Below are 23,054 nucleotides of genomic sequence, written 5' to 3' on the forward strand. Positions count from 1 at the left end.
CTTTTTTCCCCGCCTGTTTGCTTAAGGTTTTAATGTGCGTCTGAGTGGACAAGATGTTGGCCGTGGAACTTTTAGTCAAAGGCATGCAATGGTTGTTTGCCAGAAGACCGATGACACCTATATCCCTCTGAACCATATGGACCCTAATCAGAAGGGGTTTCTAGAGGTAGGATGTCTTTTTAATCCATTGAAATACCCAGGTGCTGATAATTATAGCTACAGGCTTCTTAAAGCAACTAGAAACAGATGTTAGCAACTTTGGGTTCGATCTTTTTTTTTTTAAATTATTTTTAAATTCCAGTATAATTAACATGATGTTATATTAGTTTCAGATGTACAATATAGTGATTCAATATGTCACCTGGAGCCCATCTCGATAAGTGTACTCTTAGTCCCTTCACTTATTTCACCCATCCCCTCATCCCCCCACTCCCCCCGTCCACCTATCCACCTCCCCTCTGGTAACGACCCGTTTATTCTCTAAGAGTCTGGTTTTTTGTCTTTTTCTTTTCGTTCTTTCGTTCATTTTTTAAATTCCACATATGAATCAAGTCATATGGTAGTTGTCTTTCTCTGACTTATTTCACTTAGCATTATACCCTCTAGATATTACTCAGCCATAAAAAAGAGTGAAATCTTACCATTTGCAACAACATGGGTTCAGTCCTTTTTGAAATAAAGGGTGCCGAATGGGTGGAGAATGGAGGTCCATACACTTGGGTTGCAAGCAGAGTACTAGTGAGTAGACTAGAGCTGTTTTATTTACTCCAGGTACTTATCTACAGTTTTGTAAATGTCAAATAGATGTTCATTTTGTCAATCCAAAACGGACGTCGTAATCTGTGTGTTGCTGAATTCATTAAAGTAAGCCAAAGATGTGGATAATAAGCTAAAATTTCTCACCTATTAAAAAAAAAAAAGGCCTAGAGCACGTGGTTGGCTCAGTCAGTAGAGAATGAAACTCTTGATCTTCGGGTCATGAGTTCAAGCACCAAGGTGGGCATAGAGCTTACTTTAAAAGAAAAAATGCCCAGCTTTCTCAAGGTTACCTTATTTTCTAAGGTTTAGTGAGCTCAATGAATATATCTATTACTACATATTTCTATGTGCTAGTCACTGAGCTCTTCTCATTAGAGTCAAAGGCAGGGGCTGGGTCTTTTTATTATTTTTTTTAAATTTTATTTATTTATTTGAGAGAGAGAGAGAGAGAAAGCACAAGTGGGTGGAGAGGCAGAGGGAAAAGCAGACTCCCCACTTAGCAGGGAGCCCCACGGAGGCTTGATCCCAGGACCCCAGGATCATGACCTGAGCTGAAGGCAGACACTTCACTGACTGAGCCACCCAGGTACCCTAGGTCTTTTCAGTTTTCTCTCTCCAACAGCTAGCATAGTGCCGGGCACATGATGTTTATTAAAATAAATTATCCTCCGAGGTATGTTTAGTGGCATGTCATCTTTTTTCCTATTCTAGTCACTTGTTTGAGTATAATCTTGAGTTTACTAATAACTCAATATTTTAAAAAATTTTACTTGTCAAAAGCAAGATTCCAGAACAATTACTTAAAAGGACACAGAGTTCATCTTTTCTTTATGTTAGTCTGAAATCTGCCCCTGGATCAAGTCAAATTGGGGATCTAGATACTGAAATCTGAAGTCTCCCCCCCACCCCAGTGTCCTTCATTGAACTGTGACTTGATACTAGTATCAGTTCATTTTGAATATTACTATTTAGAAAGCCCCAAGTAAATGTCAAAGATTTCATTAATTATCTAATACTGTGTCCTTTATATGAAGACCCTGGGATGACCTCCTTCTTGTTCGTGGTACTGAGATTGGTTGCAGCTCACTGAGCAGTGGTTTGTCTTTATTGTGTATGCACCATGAATTCTGCAACTGCGTGGCATTCCCCTGTCAGCGGTGGCTCCCAGGAAGGGGTGGAGGCCATGGTACCCTTGTTGACTGTATGCCACCAGGTTGTCTTTCCACTCTGTTCTAAGTCTCAAGCTTTATCTTTTTCCTCTCTGCTTACATTTACATTATCACTTTGTCTATTATGTATATTATGAGGCATCTCAAATGCACTTTGGAATAAGTAAAAGCATTAATTAATCCAAGAAACAAAGGTAGATATGCGTATACAAGCGTATAAAGTACACTAAACGCATACATGAAGGTGCAGTGAGTCTACTTGGGAAGTCAGGAGAAGCTTGGGAGAGGAAGCCCGATTTGAGCTGGGGCTGGAAGGACATGAGGAGTTGCCTAGTCTGATGCATGTAGGGAGAACGTTCCAGATGGGCACAATCATACATACAAAACCTGTGAAGTGAGAGGACAGGAACTCCAAATAGCTTCATGTGTCCGGAGGTTCGGCTGCAAAGTGGATATAGGAGTAAAGAGGAGACTGGCCAGACTCCCCACATCGTGAAAGACTTGAAATGTTATGCAAGCTGGAAACCTTGGAGGAATTTTGAATAGGTGATCAGGTTTCTGTATCAGAAAGAGCCCTCCTGACAGTGCTTTAGAAGCTGAAGCTGGATGAGAACTTTGGACAGTTTTTCCGTCCCAGCTTTATTGAGGTAAGGGCAATTTCTAAGGAGGCATCTCAATCGTCTAGGCAGGAAATCTCGGGGACCTGAATTAGGGCAGTAGTGGTGCAGACATAATATGGGACCGGATTTGAGAACAGCTGTAGGACTTAGTGATAGATGTAGGTAATGGAGAAGAAAGACCAGTCTTGCTTATCTCCTGGCTTCCTGACTCAGACATTTGCTATATGCTGGTGGCATTCACCCAAACAGAAAGTGAAGAGAGGAAACTGGTTTGGTAAGGAAAGATGATGGATTCAGTTTTGGACATTTGCCTTTGAGGTGGCTAAAGAACATAGAAATTTCTGTCAGTTACAGAAAGGCAATTAGATACATATGTCTGGAGTTAATGAAGGAATCTAGTCTTGAGATACACATTTGGACATCATCAGGGCGTAGAGGAATAGGAAGAGGGCCGAGGGATAGGGTCCTGGGAAAAACAGTTTTTAAGGCACTGGCAGAGGGAAAAGTACTTCCCAAAAGAGCATCCAGAAAGGCAGAAGAATAAATGGGAGTGGCTCTGTCATGAGCTAAAGGAGAAGTCAGATATGAGGACAAGTAACATGGCCATTGGATTTAGCAACTGGAAGGTGAAAGCTCGACCTCACATAGAGCTGTTTTCCACCACGGTGGGAACAGAAGCTAGATTGCACTAGTTCGAGTGGTAAACAGGAGTTACAGAACTGGAGACAAGTGGATTAGATAATTCTTCCAGAAGCTTGACCGTGAAAGGAAGCTATAGCTGTAGAGAACTGGTCAGGCAAATGTTTCTTGTTGCATTTTTTTTTTTTTAAAGATTTTATTTATTTATTTGACAGAGATAGAGACAGCCAGCGAGAGAGGGAACACAAGCAGGGGGAGTGGGAGAGGAAGAAGCAGGCTCATAGCAGAGGAGCCTGATGTGGGGCTCGATCCCATAACGCCGGGATCACGCCCTGAGCCGAAGGCAGACGCTTAACCGCTGTGCCACCCAGGCGCCCCTCTTGTTGCATTTTTTAGCTATTGATTTCTGTCTGCCATGAGGGGAAGGTCAGTGAGGAGGGGTTCAGAAAACAGGAATTAGGTGATGAAGGTGGTGAAGAGGCAGAAAGGAAGAATGGATATACGGCATAGGTGGGTATGTCAGCCTTGGGTAGGCAGACAGATGAGGAGGTGAGGACAGACAGAAGGTACAGGATAGTGGTCAGTCTAAACCCCATTTACAATGCACTCAGAAATCTGAGAAATGCAGCTGTCTTTTAAAATTAATGTAACACAGATTATAACTGAAATCAAAAGAAAAATCGGAAAAGACAAATTATACATAATTCTACCGTGCTAATAAGTTATCTATTTTTATTTTTCTATATTGTCACTGAGTGCTTAACTATATAAATCACAAATTTTTATACTTGTAGTCATAGTGGAGATGTAATTTTTTTCCGAGAGTTTTTTTGTTTTGTTTTCGTTTTTTTTTGAGAGAGAGAGAGAGTGTGTGTGTGCCCTCTCAGGGTGAGAGGCAAAGGGAGAGGGAGAGAGAGAATCTCAAGCAGACTCCCAGCACGGAGCCTGACCTGGGGCTTGATCTCATGACACTGAGATCATAACCTGAACCGAAACCAAGAGTCAGATGCTTAACCAACTGAGCCTCTCAGGCATCTCCACAGACTTTTTTTTTTTTAATAAAAGATTTATTGATATATAACTTCTTGAATTCAGTCTTTCAATGTATACAATTCAGTAGTTTTTAGTATATTCACAGAGTTATGCAAATATCACCACTATCTAGTCTCAGAACATTTTCATCACCCCCATAAAGAAACCCCATACCCAGTAGAAGTCTCCCCATTCCTTCCTCCTCTCGGCTGCTGACCATTAATTTACTTTCTATTTCTATTGATTTGCCTATTTTGGACTTTTCATATAAATAGAGTCACAAGTGGCCTTTTGTGACTGGCTTCCTTCTCTAACATTGTGTTTTCAGGGTTCATCCATGTGGTAGCCTGTGTCACTATCTCATTCCTTTTTATTGCTGACTAATATTCTACAAATACATGACTTACAGATATCTTTTAGAAACATTTTGAAACAAAGACGAAATTATGAAAAAGTTTGATGTATAATACAAAAGGGACTTTTTCTCCTTCTGAAACATTTGAGACATCAAGATGGAAATACCAGGTTGCTCACCTCCTGCCCTGAATGCATGTTTCTTGCGAACAAGGACCTTCTCCTCCACCACGGCAGTATAACCATCCACGTCAGGAACTGAACCTTGAAACATGACTACCATCTCATTCTCTAGCCCTGTTCAGAATCATGTTGCATTTATTTCTGTTTATTTTTTTTTATCATTTTTTAAATTGAAGTAGAGTTGACACACCCTGTTGTATTAGTTTCAGGTGTACAATATGGTGATGTGACAGGTCTGTATGTTATGCTGCACTCACAAATGTAATGTCCATCTGTCACCTTATGACGATATTCCAAGTACCAGTGACGATACTCCCTGTGCTGTACCTTTCACCCCGTGACTTATTCATTCCATCACTGGAAGCCTGGACTTCCCAGTGTCTTCCACCANTTTTCCCCCCCCCCCCCCCCCCCCGCCACAGCGATCACCAATTCATATTCTGTATCTATGGGTCTGTTTCTGCTTTTGTTTGTTTTTTCATTTCTCTTGTTTCTTAGATTCCACATATAAGCAAAATCATAGGTATTTGTCTTTCTCTGTGTGACTTATTTTGCTTAGCCTCGTACCCTCTAGATCCACCCATGTTATCCTTGACTGAATAGAATCATGTTGCATTTAATTGTCCTGTCTTTTTTGCCTTCTCAGAGATCTAATTTTATATTCTGCGTTTCTTTTTTATCTTACCATGTCGTGATGGTTCTTTTGCTCTATTGTGCAGATAGGATATTAGAATAATGGATTCTAACCAAAGGTAGGCCTTCTTTTGGTAACTTCCACCCTTTGTTTTGTGGTATTTTTTTAAAAGCTTGTGTGACACAGTTTTACTCTCAGCAATAAAGACAGGTTATCTGAGAAATTAATTTTGTTTATCCTTTTCAAAAATTTTTAAATTATTTTTTATTTTTTTAAGTAGGCTCCACACCCAGCGTGGAGCCCAACATAGGGCTTGAACTTATGACCCTGAACTCAAGACCTGAGCTGAGATCAAGAGTTGGCTGCTTAACTGACTGAGCCACCCAGGCAACCCTAATTTTGCTTACCCTTAAAGAAAATCTTTAATGCCCATATTCCATTCTTTTCCCTCCTTTTCTCTTTGTGCCAACTTTCCCCAAATGCGTCATTCACAGAGAGCAGTAAATCTCCTTTCTCAAAGAAATGTGGAGATGACTGGAAAGAAAGCTCCCCTCTGGGCCCCTCCTCCCTTTTGAGAGGTTTGTGATGCTTTTACTGATTCATGTCCCATCTTTCCTGGCATGACAGTGTTTCTGTTCTCTTCCTTTGCATTAGGTCAGCAACAGCCCATTGTCAGAAGAGGCTGTCCTGGGATTTGAATATGGAATGAGCATTGAAAGCCCCAAGTTACTGCCCCTCTGGGAGGCTCAGTTTGGTGATTTCTTCAATGGTGCTCAGATCATTTTTGACACGTTCATCTCTGGAGGTTGGTGTTGATGTGTGTGTGTGTGGAGTGGATGCACGGCCTTAGCCTCTTCGGGACAAATGAATGGAAAGGGCCATAGCTGTTTATGTGACGCCATAGCACAGCCCCTCAGGAGAGGTGGGGGGTCTACCCTGCCATCTACTGGAGCCTCGCAGCTAATGGATGGTTATGAAAGCTGCCAGAGGGCTGGGGGCCACTCTGACTGTCAGCGGCACCTTCTCCAGGGGAGTGTGCTTGGCTGTAGGGAGCAGGGCATGAACCTGCCAGCTCCTAGGCAATGGACTTTCGGGTCTGCGTTTGGGGCGTGTTTAGGAGCTGTGACATGAATACCAAACAGGCAATGGTGACATAGTGAGGATTTGTGCTCAGAGCGAATGGCAGCCTTGAAAATCCATTCTCCTCGACCCTGGGATATTCAAGTATCTGAAAGCGGGTGGTTGTGCATCTTTATTTTTTTTAATCATCATTTACAAAAGCAGAATCTGCTTATTGTAAAATACAAAGGTACATAGTAAAGTACAAGTGTGAGTCCCTGTCACCCTGTTTTCTGGTCTGGGGGATCCACTGTTGGAATTCGTACACTTCAGGCCTCGCTATGGCTGTGTTTCTCTGTAACCTTGTAGTTGTAAGGAAGAAAAGTGCTGGGATGCCTGGGTGGCTCAGTCGGTGAAGTGTCTGCCTTCAGCTCAGGTCATGGTCCCAGGGTCCTGGGATCGAGTCCTGCATCAGGCTCTTTGCTCAGTGGGGCGGTGGGGGGGGGGTCCTGCTTATCCCTCTGCCTGCAGCCCTCCTTGCTTATGCTCTCTCTCTTGTTCTTTCTGACAAATAAATAAATAAAATATTAAAAAAAAGGGGAAGAAAACTGCCTTGAGGAGACTAGACTTTGACGTGTCCAGAGGCTGTCCTGAAATGTCTGCACCCTCAGTCTGAGGACAGTGGCCTGTGTTGTAAGTGGTGCAGTGAGGAAAGGCAAGAGCCACCTGGAATCAGAGACACATGCTGTCCTTCAAACTGGGACAGGGTTTCCCTTCAATTTGTCTTCCATCTACTAAAGCCCATTCCGTGAGCATGTCCTATAGGGTTTCAGCCAGTAGGATGGAGGTTTCCTCCAAAGCACATAACACTGCTGGAAAGTGCATGGAATGGAAATGATTTTAGGGGATCAGACAGCAAACTAAATTTGTTTCACTACCCAGGTTACATCAGGCCGTACTGTTCCTGTTTCAGAGAGTTCTTACTCCCTGTCATGTGCCTTTCCAGGGGAGGCCAAGTGGCTGCTACAAAGTGGCATCGTTATCCTCCTTCCCCACGGGTACGATGGGGCCGGACCCGACCACTCCTCTTGCCGCATAGAGCGGTTCCTGCAGGTATGTCCCGTGCCTTCTGGATTCCAAGGAATGCTGCCTGCTTCCTAGGTGCTTTGAAACAGAGCTACTGCCTATAGATTCATGCACACCTCAAACTCTAAGACCTTGGAGTATTTGAATGACACAGATTTAATGCAATGTCGGTATTCCTTATCAAGGTGATGCCTGCGTTCACTAGCATCGTGGTTCTTGTATGGCAAAGGTCAGGGGTTCCCAAACCAGGCTGATCATCAGAATCACCTATGGAACTTTTTGTAAATAGAGATACAGGGACCAACACCAGATCAGATCCTTTGGAGTGGGGCCTAAGAATCTGTATTTTTACTTAAATTTTTTTTTCAAGTAATGGTAGTATTTTTATAAAATGATTCCTGATCATTAAAAAAAAAATGTAAATGACGACCCAGAAATAATCACTGTTATTCGTTGGTAAGGATCATTACCTATGTCTTTTTATGCATATGGCTTCCTAATACTTCATTATAAAAATTTTCAAACATACAGAAAAGTTATAAGATTTTCCAGTGAACATTAATATGCCGACCCCTTAGATTCTACCGTTAATATTTTATTATACTGTACTTGTTTTATCACATCGACTCATTATCATCCTTGTACCTATAAACCCGTATTATCCTGTGATCCATTTCATAGTAAATGGAGACACCTGTACACATCACCTTAGTATGTGAATATCATTCGTTATTTTGGCATATGTGCAAATAAAATATACAATTAGATGACAAATTAATAGAAAGGTAGATAAAACAGATAGATGGATAGTTATATTGATAGATAATAATACAGAAGAATGATTTTATAAAAATTAGAATACAGAAATAAATTGTAGGTAAATTAAAGACTATGTGTGACACAAACACAAAATCACAGTTTGGGGAAGAAATACAGAATACATACATACTTATTTGGAAGGTACAGTTTGGGAGTCATCAGTCAACAGCTGTGTTTCCCTCAGGACAGCCCGTGTCATTATGATTGAATTAGATGATCTGAGCATTTGCTCCTTTCTTCCATTTCTGCCTCAGATGTGTGACAGTATCGAAGAGGGGGTAGACGGAGACACAGTGAACATGTTCGTGGCGCACCCGACTACTCCTGCACAGTATTTCCACTTGCTCAGGAGACAGATGGTCCGGAACTTCCGAAAACCTCTCATCGTTGCTTCTCCGAAGATGTTACTCAGGTTCCCTGTAAGTAGAAAAAACTAGTTAGGAAGCTTTTCTCCTTTTGTCATTTAGGAAAAAAAACTTTATTTAAATTCAAGTTTGTTAACATACAGTGTATTATTAGTTTCAGGGGTAGAATTCGTTGACTCATCAGTTGCATTGAACGCCCAGTGCTCATCACATCACGTGTCCTCATTAATGCCCGTCACCCAGTTACCCTATCCCCCCACCCCCCTCCCCTACAGCAGCCCTCAGTTTGTTCTCTAGAGTTAGGAGTCTCTTATGGTTGGCCTTCCTCTCTGTTTTCATCTTATTTTATTTTTCCTCCCTGTCCCCTGTGTTCATCTGTTTTGTTTCTTAATTTCCACATATGAATGAAATCATATGGTATTTTCCATTCTCTGACTGACTTATTTCACTTAGCATAATACCCGCTAGTTCTATCCACATGGTTGGAAGTGGCAAGATTTCACTCTTTTTGATGGCTGAGTAACATTCCATTGTGTATATATATCCCAAATCTTTATCCATTCATCCGTTGATGGACATCTAGGCTCTTTCCATAGTTTAGACATTGCTGCTGTAAACATTGGGGTGCATGTGCCCCTTTGAATCAGTATTTTTTTTTTTTAAAGATTTTATTTATTTATTTGACAGAGATAGAGACAGCCAGCGAGAAAGGGAACACAAGCAGGGGGAGTGGGAGAGGAAGAAGCAGGCTCATAGCAGAGGAGCCTGACGTGGGGCTCGATCCCATAACGCCGGGATCACGCCCTGAGCCGAAGGCAGACGCTTAACCGCTGTGCCACCCAGGCGCCCCTGAATCAGTATTTTTGATGAATACCTAGTAGTATAATTGCTGGGTTGTAGGGTAGTTCTATTTTTAACTTTTGGAGGAAACTCCATACTGTTTTCCTGAGTGGCTGCACCAGTTTGCATTCCCACCAACAGTTCAAGAAGGTTCTGCTCTTTCCACATCCTCACCAACATCTGTTGTTTCCTGAGTGGTTAAGTTTAGCCATTCTGACCAGTATGAGGTAGTATCTCATTGTGGTTTTGATTCGTGTTTCCCTGACATGAGTGACATGGAGCACTTTTTCATGTGTCTGTTGGCCATTTGTATGTCTTCTTTGGAGAAATGTCTGTTCATGTCTTCTGCCCATTTTTTTACTGGATTTTTTGTTTTTTGGGTATTGCATTTGATGAGTTCTTTATAGATTTTGAATACTAGCCCTTTGGTACGTCGCTTTGCAAATATCTACTCCCATTCCATAGGTTGCCTTTTAGTTTTGTTGATTGTTTCCTTTGCTGCTTAGAAGCTTTTTATCTTGATTAAGTCCTTGTAATTCATTTTTGCTTTTGTTTCCCTTGCCTCTGGAGACATGCCTTGTAAGAATTTGCTGTGGCCGAGGTCGAAGAGGTTGCTGCCTATGTTCTCCTGTAGGATTTTGATGGATTTCTGTTTCACATTTAGGTCTTTCATCTATTTTGAATTTATTTTTGTTTATGGTGTAGCAAAGTTGGTCCAGTTTCATTCTTCTGCATGTTGCTGTCCAATTTTCCCAACACCATTTGTTGAAGAGACTGTCTTTTTCCATTGGATAGTCTTTCCTGCTTTTTCGAAGATTAGTTGACCATATAGCTGAGAGGCCATTTCTGGGTTCTCTGTTCCATTCCATTGATCTATGTGTCTGTTTTTTGTGCCGGTACCATACTGTCTTGATAATAAAAGCTTCATAATACAGCTTGGAGTCCGGAATTGTGGTGCCTTCAGCTTTGGTTCTTTTTCAACATTACTTTAGCTTTTTGGGTTCTTTTCTGGTTCCATACAAATTTTAGAATTGTTTGTTCCAGCTCTGTGAAAAATGCTGGTGGTATTTTGATAGGGATTGCATTGAATGTGTAGATTGCTACGGGTACTATAGACATTTTTTTAAAAGATTTTATTTATTTATTTATTTATTTATTTATTTATTTATTTATTTATCAATCAGACAGAGACAGAGTGAGAGAGCGAGCAAGAGAGAGAGCATGAGCTGGGGCGGGGGGAGGGCAGAAGGAGAAACAGCCTCCCTGCTAGGCAGGGAGCCCAACGTGGGGCTCCATCCCGGGACCCTGGGATCATGACCTGAGCCAAAGGCAGACGCTTCACTGACTGAGCCACCCAGGTGCCCCAGGTAGTGTAGACATTTTAATATTTATTCTAATTCATGAGCATGGAATGTTTTTCCATTTTTCTGTGTCTTTCTCAATTTCTTTCATCAATGTTCTATAGTTTTCAGAGTACAGATCCTTTACCTCTGGTAGGTTTATTCCTAGGTATCTTACGGTTTTTGGTGCAATTATAAATGGACCAATTTCTTGATTTCTCTTTCTGCTGCTTCATTATTGGTATGTAGAAATGCAACAGACTTCTGTGCCTGATTTTATATCTTGCGACTTTGCTGAATTCCTATATGAGTTCTAGCAATTTTTTTGGTGGAGTCTCCTGAGTTTTCTACATAGAGTATCGTGTCATCTGTGAAGAGTGAAAGTTTGACTTCTTCTTTGCCAATTCAGATGCCTTTTTTTTTCCTTTTTGTTGTATGATTGCTGAAGCTGGGACTTCTAGTACTATGTTGAACAGTGGTGGTGAGAGTGGACATCCTTGCCGTGTTCTGACCTTAGGGGGAAAGCTCTCAGGTTTTCCCTATTGTGGATGATATTCACTGTGGGTCTTCCATGTATGGCCTTTATGATGTTGAGGTATGTTCCTTCTATCCCTACTTTGTTGAGGGTCTTTATCAAGAAAGGATGCTGTATTTTAGCAAATGCTTTTTCTGCATCTATCGAGAGGATCGTATGGTTCTTACCCTTTCTTTTATTAATGTAGTATATCATGTCAATTGATTTGCGGATATTGCCACCCCTGCAGCCCAGGAATAAATCCCACTTGGTCATGGTGAATAATCTTTTTAATATACAGTCGGATCCAGTTAGCTAGTATCTGGGTGAGAATTTTTGCATCCATTTTCATCAGGGATATTGGTCTGTACCATCCTTTTGTCATTTTTGTATATATTTTCCTCTATTTTCTGTATCTAATTTTATTCGTTTATTTAAAAAAATTTTTTTAAAGATTTTATTTATTTATTTGACAGAGAGAGACAGCCAGCGAGAGAGGGAACACAAGCAGGGGGAGTGGGAGAGGAAGAAGCAGGCTCCCAGCGGAGGAGCCTGACGTGGGGCTCGATTCCAGAACGCTGGGATCACGCCCTGAGCCGAAGGCAGACGCTTAACGACTGCGCCACCCTGGGGCCCCTAAAATTTTTTGGCTTTTTAAATTTAAATTTTAATTCCAGTTAACATACTAATATACATAATCTATATATTATGTGTGTGTGTATATATGTAACTAATCTACAGTGTTATATTAGTTTCAGGTGTACAGTGTGGTGAGTCAGCACGTCCATACATCACTTGGTGCTCATCATGAGAAGTACTCTCCTTCATCCCCATCACCTGTTTCATCCATCCCCCCACCCACCTCCCCTTGTGTTTAATTATATTTAAACAGAAATATCTTTTTAGTTTTAGTTGGCCTCACTGCTTTCTCTCTTAAAAAAATCTTTCCAGAATAACTGAGAATACAGGGAGCACTCTGTCTCACTGTGAGCAGAAATAATTTTTTAGACAAATTTTTAAAGTGCAAGTAGTCGAAGCACCAATATCCTTCCCTTATCTGTGGGGAATACATTCTAAGACTCCCTTTGGATGCCTGAGGTCACAGATAATACTGAACCCTGCATACACTATGTCTTTTCTTATACATACATACCTATAATACAGTTTAATTTATAAATCGAGCTTAACAAGAACTAATAATAAAATACAACAATCATGACAATATATTGTAATAGAAGTTATGTGAATATGGTGGTCTTTTTTTAAAATGCCTTATTGTGCTATACTCACCCTTTTTCTTGTGATGGAGTGAGATGATAAAATGCCTGCGCGATGAGATGCAGCAGATAAATGATGTAGGCGTTGCGACATAGTGTGAGGCTACTAGCGACCTTTGATCACATGTCAGGAGGGAAGATCACCTGCTTCTGGATCTAGGTTGACTGTGGGTAACACAAACCGTTGAAAGCAAAACCAGAGAAAACCAGTCTAATGTACTATATTGACAGTCACAAGTTGGGAATTCCAAGTCTTTTAATGAAAACCAGTGGTGATTTTCATTGGCTTTTAGTGGGATTTTTTCTGTTAAATGATTTACCTATGGGTAGACTCCTGTTTCAAACATTATAACAGTATAGCTTATTGCTATAACACTTCAAAGGGTACATATTTTCTTTCTCTCATGCTCTCTCTCTCAAATAAACAAATAAAATCTTTCTAAAAAAAGAGTACATTTTATCTTGGGTCACCTGAACTGAATGTTAAGCACACAATATGTTTTTTATTATTTTTTTAAATTTATTTTTATTTTTATTTTTTTGAGAGGGACAGAGAGAGAGAGAGAATGCGTGCGTGAGTGGGAGGGGGAAGAGCAGAGGGAAAGGGAGAGAGAGAATCCTTGCACATTTTGAGATGGCTTTGGGAATAACAGGACATTCAGGAAAAATTAATGCAATCCCTTTAACACAGTTTTTCTGATGCGGCTCTTTTGACACAGATATTTTGAAACAGCAGTGTTAAAGGGGCCAAGTCATAATGCAAATTACTATAATTTATTTTTAAGAAATATGTATGTCTGGGATTCTTGACCCAACTTTCATTGTACCTCTAAGGGGTCACCTGCTCCCTCAATCATTTCTATAAAGGAGTATAATCATATTAAATATAATATATGTATATTACTAAGTAATTACTAATTGTGTATATTACTAAGTATTGAGTGAACAATTAGAAATTTTATTGAGAATTTGTTTGCTGTTTGTAATGAGAATAACAGTTCACATTCTGGCCCCACTAGTCCACTCCTTTCCGCATGTCTAAAATATAACTTACCAAATAAGTGAGGCCTTGCTCCGGTACCTTAAAAATATCAACAGCTAGAAGCACCCAGGTGGCTCAGTCAGGTAAGTGTCCGACTCTTGATTTTGGCTCGGGTCATGATCTCAGGGTCATGCGATTAAGCCCTGCATCAGGCTCTGCACTGAGCATAGAGCCTGCTTAAGACTCTCTCTCCCTCTGTCCCTCTGCTCACATTCTCTCTCTCAAAAACAAAAACAAAAACAAAAAAACCCCCAACAGCTATCCTATAGATTTGCAAGTGAAAAACTACTCTTATTAAGTAGCTAAATATCTTCATTAAATATGTAAGTCCTTTTACTAGCTGAAAGTGAGTACCACCATTATTGAAGTCTGATTTCTTCCTGAAAATTAGATTGTTGGTACAAGTTATCTAGCAGAACAAAAGTCCATCCTTTCTTTCCGTGGCATATTCAGAGATGATTTGCCGTGTGACAAACATGACCTGGGGCTATGGGGAGTTTGCCTGACAAGTGGTACCTAAGGTCTACCTGAATTTCCCAGCCAGCTCTGAACTCCAGTTCCTTTTTCTTTTTTAGTGAGCTCTGTGCCCCAGTGTGGGGCTTGAACTCACGATGACATCAAGAGTCACTTGCTCCACTAACTGAGCTATCCAGGTAGCCCTCCAGCTCCTTTTGATTCCTACCCTAGGAAAGGGAAGCTGACCAAGGGTTCAGGAGGGAGAAAGATGGCATCTGTCATATATTATTTAGCAATAAGAATAAATATTAAAATAAGAATAAAATAAATATGTATGATATATAATAAAATAAATATGCATCTATGTATAAGTATTTATAATTATGTATTTTATAAAGTGTGTATTTTTTATTTCATTCTTTTAGTTGATATTAATTTTTTAGGTTATATCACAGTATCCTCCATCAACATGGCTGCCTATCAGTGGACCAGTATTCCTATTTGGGACTAGACCTTAGGGAAATGACCTAGAGTCATCAACGCTAAGTTATTTACAACAAGTACCTATTTAAATTGAGCTTATTAATAAAATTTCTTTTCATCACAGAAGTACTCATGTATTATTCCTGCATTTTCTGACTCATTAGGTTTTGCTTGTAAATTATAGTCAAAATCCTAAAGACAGAAATCCATGACCGTGTTTAGCTGTTTTTCTTCACAAATGTCATTTCTGACTCCAACAAATGAAAGCATATTTTTATTGATACTAAAGTGTGATCAAACTGAAATTTTGATTCTTAAAATTTTGTTGTGGCATCAGACAAAAGGCAATCTTATGTAACCTTGAAAAAATCATTTTATTCCCAAATATACACAATTGGTATTTTTGGGAAAGATACTGTGTTTATTAGTACATATATTTACTTATAGTCCCAGGAGGAAAGTTTGATGTTATTTCTTGGTAAAGATCCTTTTTTTTTTTTTTTTTGGGTAAAGATCCCTTATAAGTAAAGGCATCTTCAGCTCCTTTCTTTGTTTGATAGATTTGTGGCTTTTTCCATCCTTAGGCAGCTGTGTCAACTCTTCAGGAAATGGCACCAGGCACAACATTCAAGCCGGTCATTGGTGATTCATCTGTGGATCCCAAAAAGTAATTTGATATGTATCTCTGTTTTCATACTCTGCAGTAGAATTTTAATTAGTGGGAAAACTAGTTCACGTTAAGAAGCCCAAAGTGACCCACATCTTCTGTATCCTGATAGAAGTCCTTTGTGCCCATGGGGCAGGAGTTAGAGTTTGCTTGGAAGAGTGAGCTTTGGAGGCATGTGTCGGTGATGAAGGCTTGCCAGGGCATAGCTTGTCCCTGAACCCAACTGCAGAGCCCCCCGCTGCTTCTGTAATGAAGCATTTTCATCTACGTAGTCTCGTCTTTCTTTAGATGCAATTCCTTCAGATATTTCTCCTCCACCCCATTCTACCCAACAGGGTCAAGACTCTAGTGTTCTGCTGTGGCAAACATTTCTACGCCCTGCTGAAGCAAAGAGAATCCTTAGAGGCCAAGAAGCATGACTTTGCCATCATCCGATTAGAGGAACTCTGTCCTTTCCCACTGGATTCGTTACAGCAAGAGATGAACAAATACAAACATGTTAAAGGTACAGCATTGTTCTTGGTGGGGTTCTTTGGGTTTTAGATACCTGAAACCTATTCCAACATCTCATGTGAAAAGAGGTTCCAGGGGCTATATGAGAGTCATTAGGAAGTTGAACCTTTTGGAATCTGGAAATACGAAAAAAAAAAAATACTGCTGGAGCTAATGTTTCCTTGTCTTTTCTGGCATCCCTTATAGTTCCCCCTACTCTCACTTTGAGACATGTCATTTCTTGAGAGGTTGGAGGTAATCAGTGCTATACTATTGCTTAGGATAAATTGAGGTAACTGTAAACGGCAAGCCTTTTCAACAAGTGGGTTTGCAATAATTGGACATCTCTATGCAGTGGGTCCAGACATTAACTCAAGATCACAGACCTAAATGTAAAACGTAAAACTCTAAAATTTTTAGGAGAAAAAGGAGAAAATCTTCATGACCTTTGGTTAGACAAAAGATTTGAGCCAAAAATGGGATGACAAATAACTATATAGAAAGATGCTCACCATAATTAGTGATAAGGGAAATGCAAATGAAACCATAATGAGATATGGCTACACATCTATTGGAATGGCTAAAATGAAAACAAAACAAGGTGGTGATATCAAGAGCTGGCGAGGAGGCAGAGCAGCTTCCTTCACTGCAGGAGGGAAGGGAAAGTGGAACAGCGACTCTGGAAAACAGTCTGTCAGTTCCTTATACGGTTACACACAGAGTGGCCGTACAGCCCAGAAGTCCACTCCGAGCTATTTACCCAAGAGAAACAGCAACGTGTTTGTAGAAAAATGTCAGCAGCAGCTTCATTCATAATTGCCCCAAACTGGAAACTACCAGGATGTCCTTCAACCCGTGGATGAATAACAAGGATGTAAGGTACATCCTTACAGTATCATACTACTCAACAATAAGAGAGAAAGAACTATGGCTTTGGGATTCAAGGGAGCCAGAACCAAAGGCTACATATCATATAATTCCATTTATCTGACATTCTGGAAAAGGCAAAACTACAGGGAGAGAGAAAAGATCGGAGGTTGCCAGAGGTTGGGGCGGGAGCAGGAGTTGCCTTGAAAAGGCCAGGACGAGGGAATGAATTCTGGGGGTTGATAGAATTGGTTTGTATCATGAGTGAGGTGCTGGATATGTGACTATCATTTGTCAAAAAAGAAAAAAAAAAAAGCAACATCATGCCGTTATTGGAAAGGCATATATTTACTTGAAGAGAGCTATACATACATACACACTGTACATGTACATGTACATATGTACATGTACATATGTGTATACATACGGCTATAATGTGTCTATGTGTGTACATACGGCTATAATGTGTCTATGTGTGTACATATATACTCTATATACATATAGTGTGTCCGTATTGTAGGTTTACCTGGAATACTGAAATGAACTTTCTTCTGCTATAGATTTTATTTGGAGTCAGGAGGAGCCCCAGAACATGGGTCCATGGTGCTTTGTTTCTCCAAGGTTTGAAAAGCAACTGGCCTGCAAGGTAATAACTTTCTCTCTTACGGTGTTTTGTGTATGTGTGTTATTTCTCCTGGCATGCCAATAAACGGATTTATCCCCTATTAGCTGTCCAATTCTTTTAATGATAAACTTAACTATAAAATCTCATTTAGGCTATTTTTTCAGAATAAAATGCTGAATGTTTATCAAGACATATACACATGTATGTGCTAGTGTCATATAGGAAAAAGTGATGATACTTAAAGTAAAAGCCCTTCCCTGTCATCTGCCTTTCCCACTAGTCTTGTCCTTAAGGTCACAATCCACGCCTTGGGAAGTGTGATGATAGCAGGCTTGTTTTACAATAGGGGAGAAGGGATGCCCACCGATGACTGTTCTAGGCTCATCCACATAGCTGGCATCCATCAAAGGCCACATTTTTCCTGATTAGGCTGTCAGGAGGGAAGAAGAATGAGAAGAGCAAACGTGCTTCTCTTTATCTTCCTATTCTGCTTCGATTAGAACTCAGTTCACACATTTGTTCTTAGTTTGCTGGGTCAAATCATTTTCATTTGTTCTCATTTAGGAAACTCTACTGCTAAAACCAATTAATAGTTACTGAAGAATAGGACAAATTCTAGAATTGATCTCCCCTTATGGTGCCTGGAATTTAGTTTTTAGTTGTGACAAATAGCTCCTTCCAGTCTATTCTAGGTAACCCATTATTTTTCCAAAAAAGATGATTTGTGGTTAAACGAGCTAAGAGAAAGGCATGCACTGCCTCAGGAGAACGAAGCCAGGCTCTGATCAGGTCAAAGCCGGGCTCTGATCAGGTCAAAAGGTCATTTTATTTCTTTTCTGCTCTATCATAGCTCCGTCTTGTGAGCCGGCCCCCTTTGCCAGCCCCTGCTGTAGGAATTGGCACCCTTCATCTGCAGCAGCATGAAGATGTCCTCACCAAGACCTTTGCTTGATGGTGTCCTTTGAACCAATATTACTTCCTTTTAAGAAAATAACCGTGAAAAGAAAAGTTAGCTCCTCTACTCCCTTCTCTCGTTAGGTAACATGAAAAGTCTGTGTTCCTCTAAGATGTTGGGATTGATGAGGACAGTTTAATAGGAATACATAGAATAGCCAAGGGAATTATCCATCAATCCATGAATCTGATCAGTCACCTTTATCCTTAAAGGTACAACAGTGTTAGGTTTCGGTTAGATCTGGGTGAGTTGTAGAGCTAATGCATTATCCAGACTTTTTCAGACCACTTTATCTCATTAACTGTATATGCCCAGGAAAAGTTTTTTAGGTTGATTTACAGGATTTACAGACAGATTACCTCGACGTTACTTCTTAGTTTGCTTGGTGCATGTCACTTTCATTAATTTTGCCATTCTTTATTCAAAGTCCTGTGACTACCAATATTTTCATTTTATGTGATCTCGGGTGCTGCTGTCCAGCCACTGTGAAAAATGTTCCCCCAGATGCTGGAGCAAAGCTATACTAGTCCTGATGTGTGTTCTTCAAGATAGTTATTTTCACAGATTGTCCTAAATATCCGTCCCATTACATATAATTCTGGATGTATTATCTTTTTGCACAGTATTATTAAGGAGTTTTAGCTACAATGAACTTGATCTGTGGTCTAGTTTGTCATAGTATCTTCCCCCTGCTAAATTGTTGTTGCAATGATATCTTAATATTTTTAATTGACTTTCGGTATCTGATATGGGGATTTCAGCTCCTGGTTAGTCAGTCTTGCAGCTAAAAGGTTTGATGAAGTGATGTGCATTCATGGTGTTTAAGGAGCATTTTAACTTTGACACTGGAAACTTCCCAGCACCAGGTTCTTGGGGATTTATGATCACCAACCCATTGCGTTACTTCTGAAGCTTTGTGGAAGCATAACTAAACAGCAGCGAACTGTGTAGAGTAATTACATGACTTGGTGCTGCAGAGGCTCAGCCATCTACCATCCTAGTGCCATGACATTTTTTCTCAGAAATAAGGGAGGAAGTGCTGGGGCACTGGAATGGCCTCTCCACTTTTACTGGCAACTGGTAATGTCTTTCAGAATCAATGTGCAGGTTGTTCTGGTCACAGGAGTAGATACATGATTCACATCTGAAATGTATGCATTAACGTATTGATTTAATATTTCTGTAATATTCACAGCCTTTTTATTCCTATGCACCTTAATGTTTCCTTCCTGTGTCAAGGCTTATAAATCATGTAACTTGGTGCCATGCATGTAAATCGGTACAATTACAAAGGTCTACTTAATGAAAACGGTTATCAGTGTTGTATACTGAACTAGAAAAACATGAAAGCCCTGTCATTTTTTTTTCAGACCTCTTGGTTTCTTGAGTTAAAAATTTCAAAGTCTCTAAGCACAAAATGAAATTGAAAACTAGGGTTGTTGTTGTTGTTGTTGTTTTTTAAAGTCCCTTGTAGGAAGGGACCAAATCAAATACTCCCATAATAAAGTATGGGATAAAAATATCGTAGCAGAGTAAAATAAAAATATTTTACTGTATTCCTCTGAGAAATTTGATAATGTGATATTTGTATCCTGTTTATGTCTATCTATGCTAATTTCATATTCAATGAAGAATAGAGCTCAAATTGGGTATTCAGTTAAGAGAAATATTAACAACCATGAAAAAAATGTTGATTTTGTCTAAAGTGACATATTCTTAGTAAAATAAAAATTTCTTCCTTAAGAAACATTTTGCTCAGCTTTCTATATGCATACTACTTAGAAAATACTCCAAAGCATAACTTCTTTTAGCCTGACTGTATTACCTCTGAAGTTTTATTTTTTAAAAAAAATTCATTGACTGACAATAGACATAGTACCTGTTTTATGAAATTGAGGAAATGCAGTTTAAAGAAATTAGGGGTTCCACAGGAAGGAAGTCACAGATAAAAATCAAGACTTTTGGATCTTGAGGTTGTAAAAGCTTCACCTCCATTTCCCTTGGATATACTTGGATATTTGCTTTTCATCTTCAGCTTCTCCTAAGTTTCAGGCTAAAACCATCACATTTGGGGAGAATCTGGACAAAATGTTTTTAAATTCTCAGTATTTATAACCTACTATTATGCAAATAAACAACTCCTAAATTACTCAGTGGGAATAGTAAGTCATTGTCATGTTTGTATTTAAATCTGACAAAGCAGTCTAAAGCAGACTGTTACTTCCCTATTGCCATTTGCAAAATCAGTTAATCTTAGAAAACTTCTAATAAAAGCGTGTTACTTTAGTGTTGTTTCTCTGTGTCTTGTCAGACTCATATGGAGGATCAGGTATAATTGAACACAGATAACAAATGACCCTATAAGAGTAGGATGGTATTTCCCCAAGAGTTTATTGGACACTTACTGCATATATGGCATTGTTCTGGACGTTAGAAATACATGGGAGTAAAACAGAAAATGGGTTGCCCTGTGTTCTCAATGGACTAACAATCTATTTGAGATGACAAAGCATTTTACATGTAGAGAGAAATGTTCTTGTTGGATGTGCTAAAACAATGTGGGAGGTTAAGGTAGAGGGCTATTCCTGATAGATGTAGATTAATTGGCATCTTGTAGTCACACAAGGACAAGTCCTGGGTAGCATGTAGTAGTAGAAAGACTGAAGAATGTTGGAAGGATAATTCACAGCAGTTACCTAAAGTGTTGGAGCTTATTCCCAGGCTCTTACTCGAAACATGGAGCTGACCCAGAAATAAGAAGTAAAGAGAAAGGGAGGCAACTCTTTTCTATTAATTAGGCTTTCAGTTTAGTGCATCTTTATTGAAAAGATATTATATTCATGAAACTAGCTCACTGTCTAGGGCCAAAACTGTGTGTAAGCCCACCGTTTGCAAGTCACCATAGATGATACAAAAATAAAGTTTCTGCCATCTAGAAGTTTATATATAGTAGGGGAGCTTAGACAAGTATAAAGATGACTAATACAGGGTAGAGTGAGGTAAGAATGAAGTCATAGGATGGGAGGTTATAACGCTGGCAAATTGTGTTTTCTAAAAGTGGCTCGAGCAGTATTTTGCTCCACCTGCCCTTCCAGAGCCTTGCCACAACGTCACCTAGACGTAAAGTCTGTTTTCCTCCTCTCTTGAGATGGAGTAGGATTTTGTGGCTGCCTCTATAAATATAATGCACTGAAAGTGATGCTGGATCACTAATAAGGACATCCCTCGGCACCCAGCGGCCATGCTTTGAGGAAGCCCAGGCAACGTGAAGAAGCCTTGTGGAGATGTTGAAGCTGACAGCCAGCCACAAAGGCTGGACTTGTGAGTGAGAGAGCCTTCTCCTCATTCAAGTCCCCAGTCTTGGAGTTGTCCCAGATGACCCCAAGTGGAGCAGAGATCTGTGCACGCCCAGCCTAACTTACCGTGTGTGTGTGTGTGTGTGTGTGTGTGTGTGTGTGTGTGTGTTGTGTGTGTGTGTTCAGTGATAACGCCCCACATCAGTTAAAGTGGTCGGGACAGATTTTAATCAGCAGTACATACCACTGCAGTAGAAAAGAGTCCAGCGTGAACCGAACTCAACTTTGATTTGTACAGAGGTGAGTGGAGTTTAAATGAGAGAATGACAGAACAGGGAGCCAGTGGGTGGGGCTCAGAGTACGGAGAAGTAAAAAAATGATAAAAAGCTGGAAGGAGGAGGGGTTAGTCCATGTGACATCCATCTAGGTTTGTTGATTGGTGCTTATGGAAGTTAGGCTCCTACCCTCCACAGAGGCGGGAAGACAGAAACCGTATCTTCGGGCATTGGAACAAATGGTAAATTCTTTTGACAGTTTTAAGGTTTCGCAGGCAGATTCTTTAAGGGTGGGCTAGGGTCATCTTAGGGATGGAGCTGTTAGAATCTATGTTTAATTCTTTATAGGCCAGGTAAGGCTTAGTGGAGAAAGGGCTCACAGGAGCCCTGCTGGAGTTTGGTCAAGGAGAAAATCTACCTTTCTTTTTCTCCGTCGGGGCCTGCACACATAAATCACTGGTTTCCTTCTTGGACACAGATGGAAGCATTATAACAGATCATTGGATTTGGTGATTATGGGTCAATAGTGACCTTTGAAATAGCTTGTTTCATTAGAAGTTAGAGCAGAAGTTTCATTGCAGGGGTTTAAAATTTGAGTTAGGAGAATACATTGGAGGGCCTTCTCTGTGTCAATCTCGTCCTTTAATTTTCACACCTGTAGGACGTGGCTATTATCCTTATTTTACTGATGTAGCTCAGAAAGGTTAATTGCCCAAAGCCATTAAGGAGAGGAGGGATTAAAATGTAGGCCGATTTCGAAGACTGCCTTCCCTTCCGCCACGCTATCCAAGAAGGAATAAAGGGGGACAAAATGCTGATCTCCGTCTATCGGAGAAGCTGAAGAAGGAGCACACGTAATAGTGGGGAGTTGATAAGCTATTAACTATAGACGGAGTGACAACTTCCACGAAGTTCCGATAAGGCGGGAGCAAAATAAAAGGCCTGTTAGGGTCACACTCAGGGACGCAACGCTGGCCCGCGACCCTCGGGCTGCCTCTTTGGCTGGGTCCTGACGCGGGAGGCCTGGGCCGGGCCAGGAGGTCGAGGAAACGGGCATTGCTCGACAGGGAGGTCGGAGAGGAGCTCAAGCAGGAAAGGGCCCGGCCGCGGCGGTCTCGCAGAGGCTCTCGAACTCCGCAGCGGAGCTGGAGCACGCCCACAGGAGCGCCGGCGGTGACCATGGCAACGCGCGGACGTCCGCCGCGC

General features: G+C 40.5%; 1 protein-coding gene across 3 annotated transcripts in view; it reads left to right on the forward strand.

The window, feature by feature from the left end:
- DHTKD1 (dehydrogenase E1 and transketolase domain containing 1) overlaps positions 1 to 20,024 on the forward strand; it is a 51,099-nt gene extending 31,075 nt beyond the window's left edge. For 2 of the 3 annotated variants that reach the window (XM_002925156.4, XM_034643931.1), the window contains 8 exons: positions 27 to 166; positions 6,045 to 6,195; positions 7,456 to 7,562; positions 8,609 to 8,773; positions 15,256 to 15,338; positions 15,674 to 15,843; positions 17,258 to 17,343; positions 18,173 to 20,024. In XM_002925156.4, coding sequence (XP_002925202.3) covers positions 27 to 166; positions 6,045 to 6,195; positions 7,456 to 7,562; positions 8,609 to 8,773; positions 15,256 to 15,338; positions 15,674 to 15,843; positions 17,258 to 17,343; positions 18,173 to 18,274 — 1,004 coding nt within the window. In that variant the 3' untranslated portion in view covers positions 18,275 to 20,024. The other variant, XM_034643932.1, reaches the window with a different exon arrangement.
- Positions 20,025 to 23,054: the final 3,030 nt, after the last annotated feature.

This window comes from Ailuropoda melanoleuca, chromosome 15, assembly GCF_002007445.2.
Source record: "Ailuropoda melanoleuca isolate Jingjing chromosome 15, ASM200744v2, whole genome shotgun sequence".
In the NCBI taxonomy this organism is placed as follows: Eukaryota; Metazoa; Chordata; class Mammalia; order Carnivora; family Ursidae; genus Ailuropoda; species Ailuropoda melanoleuca.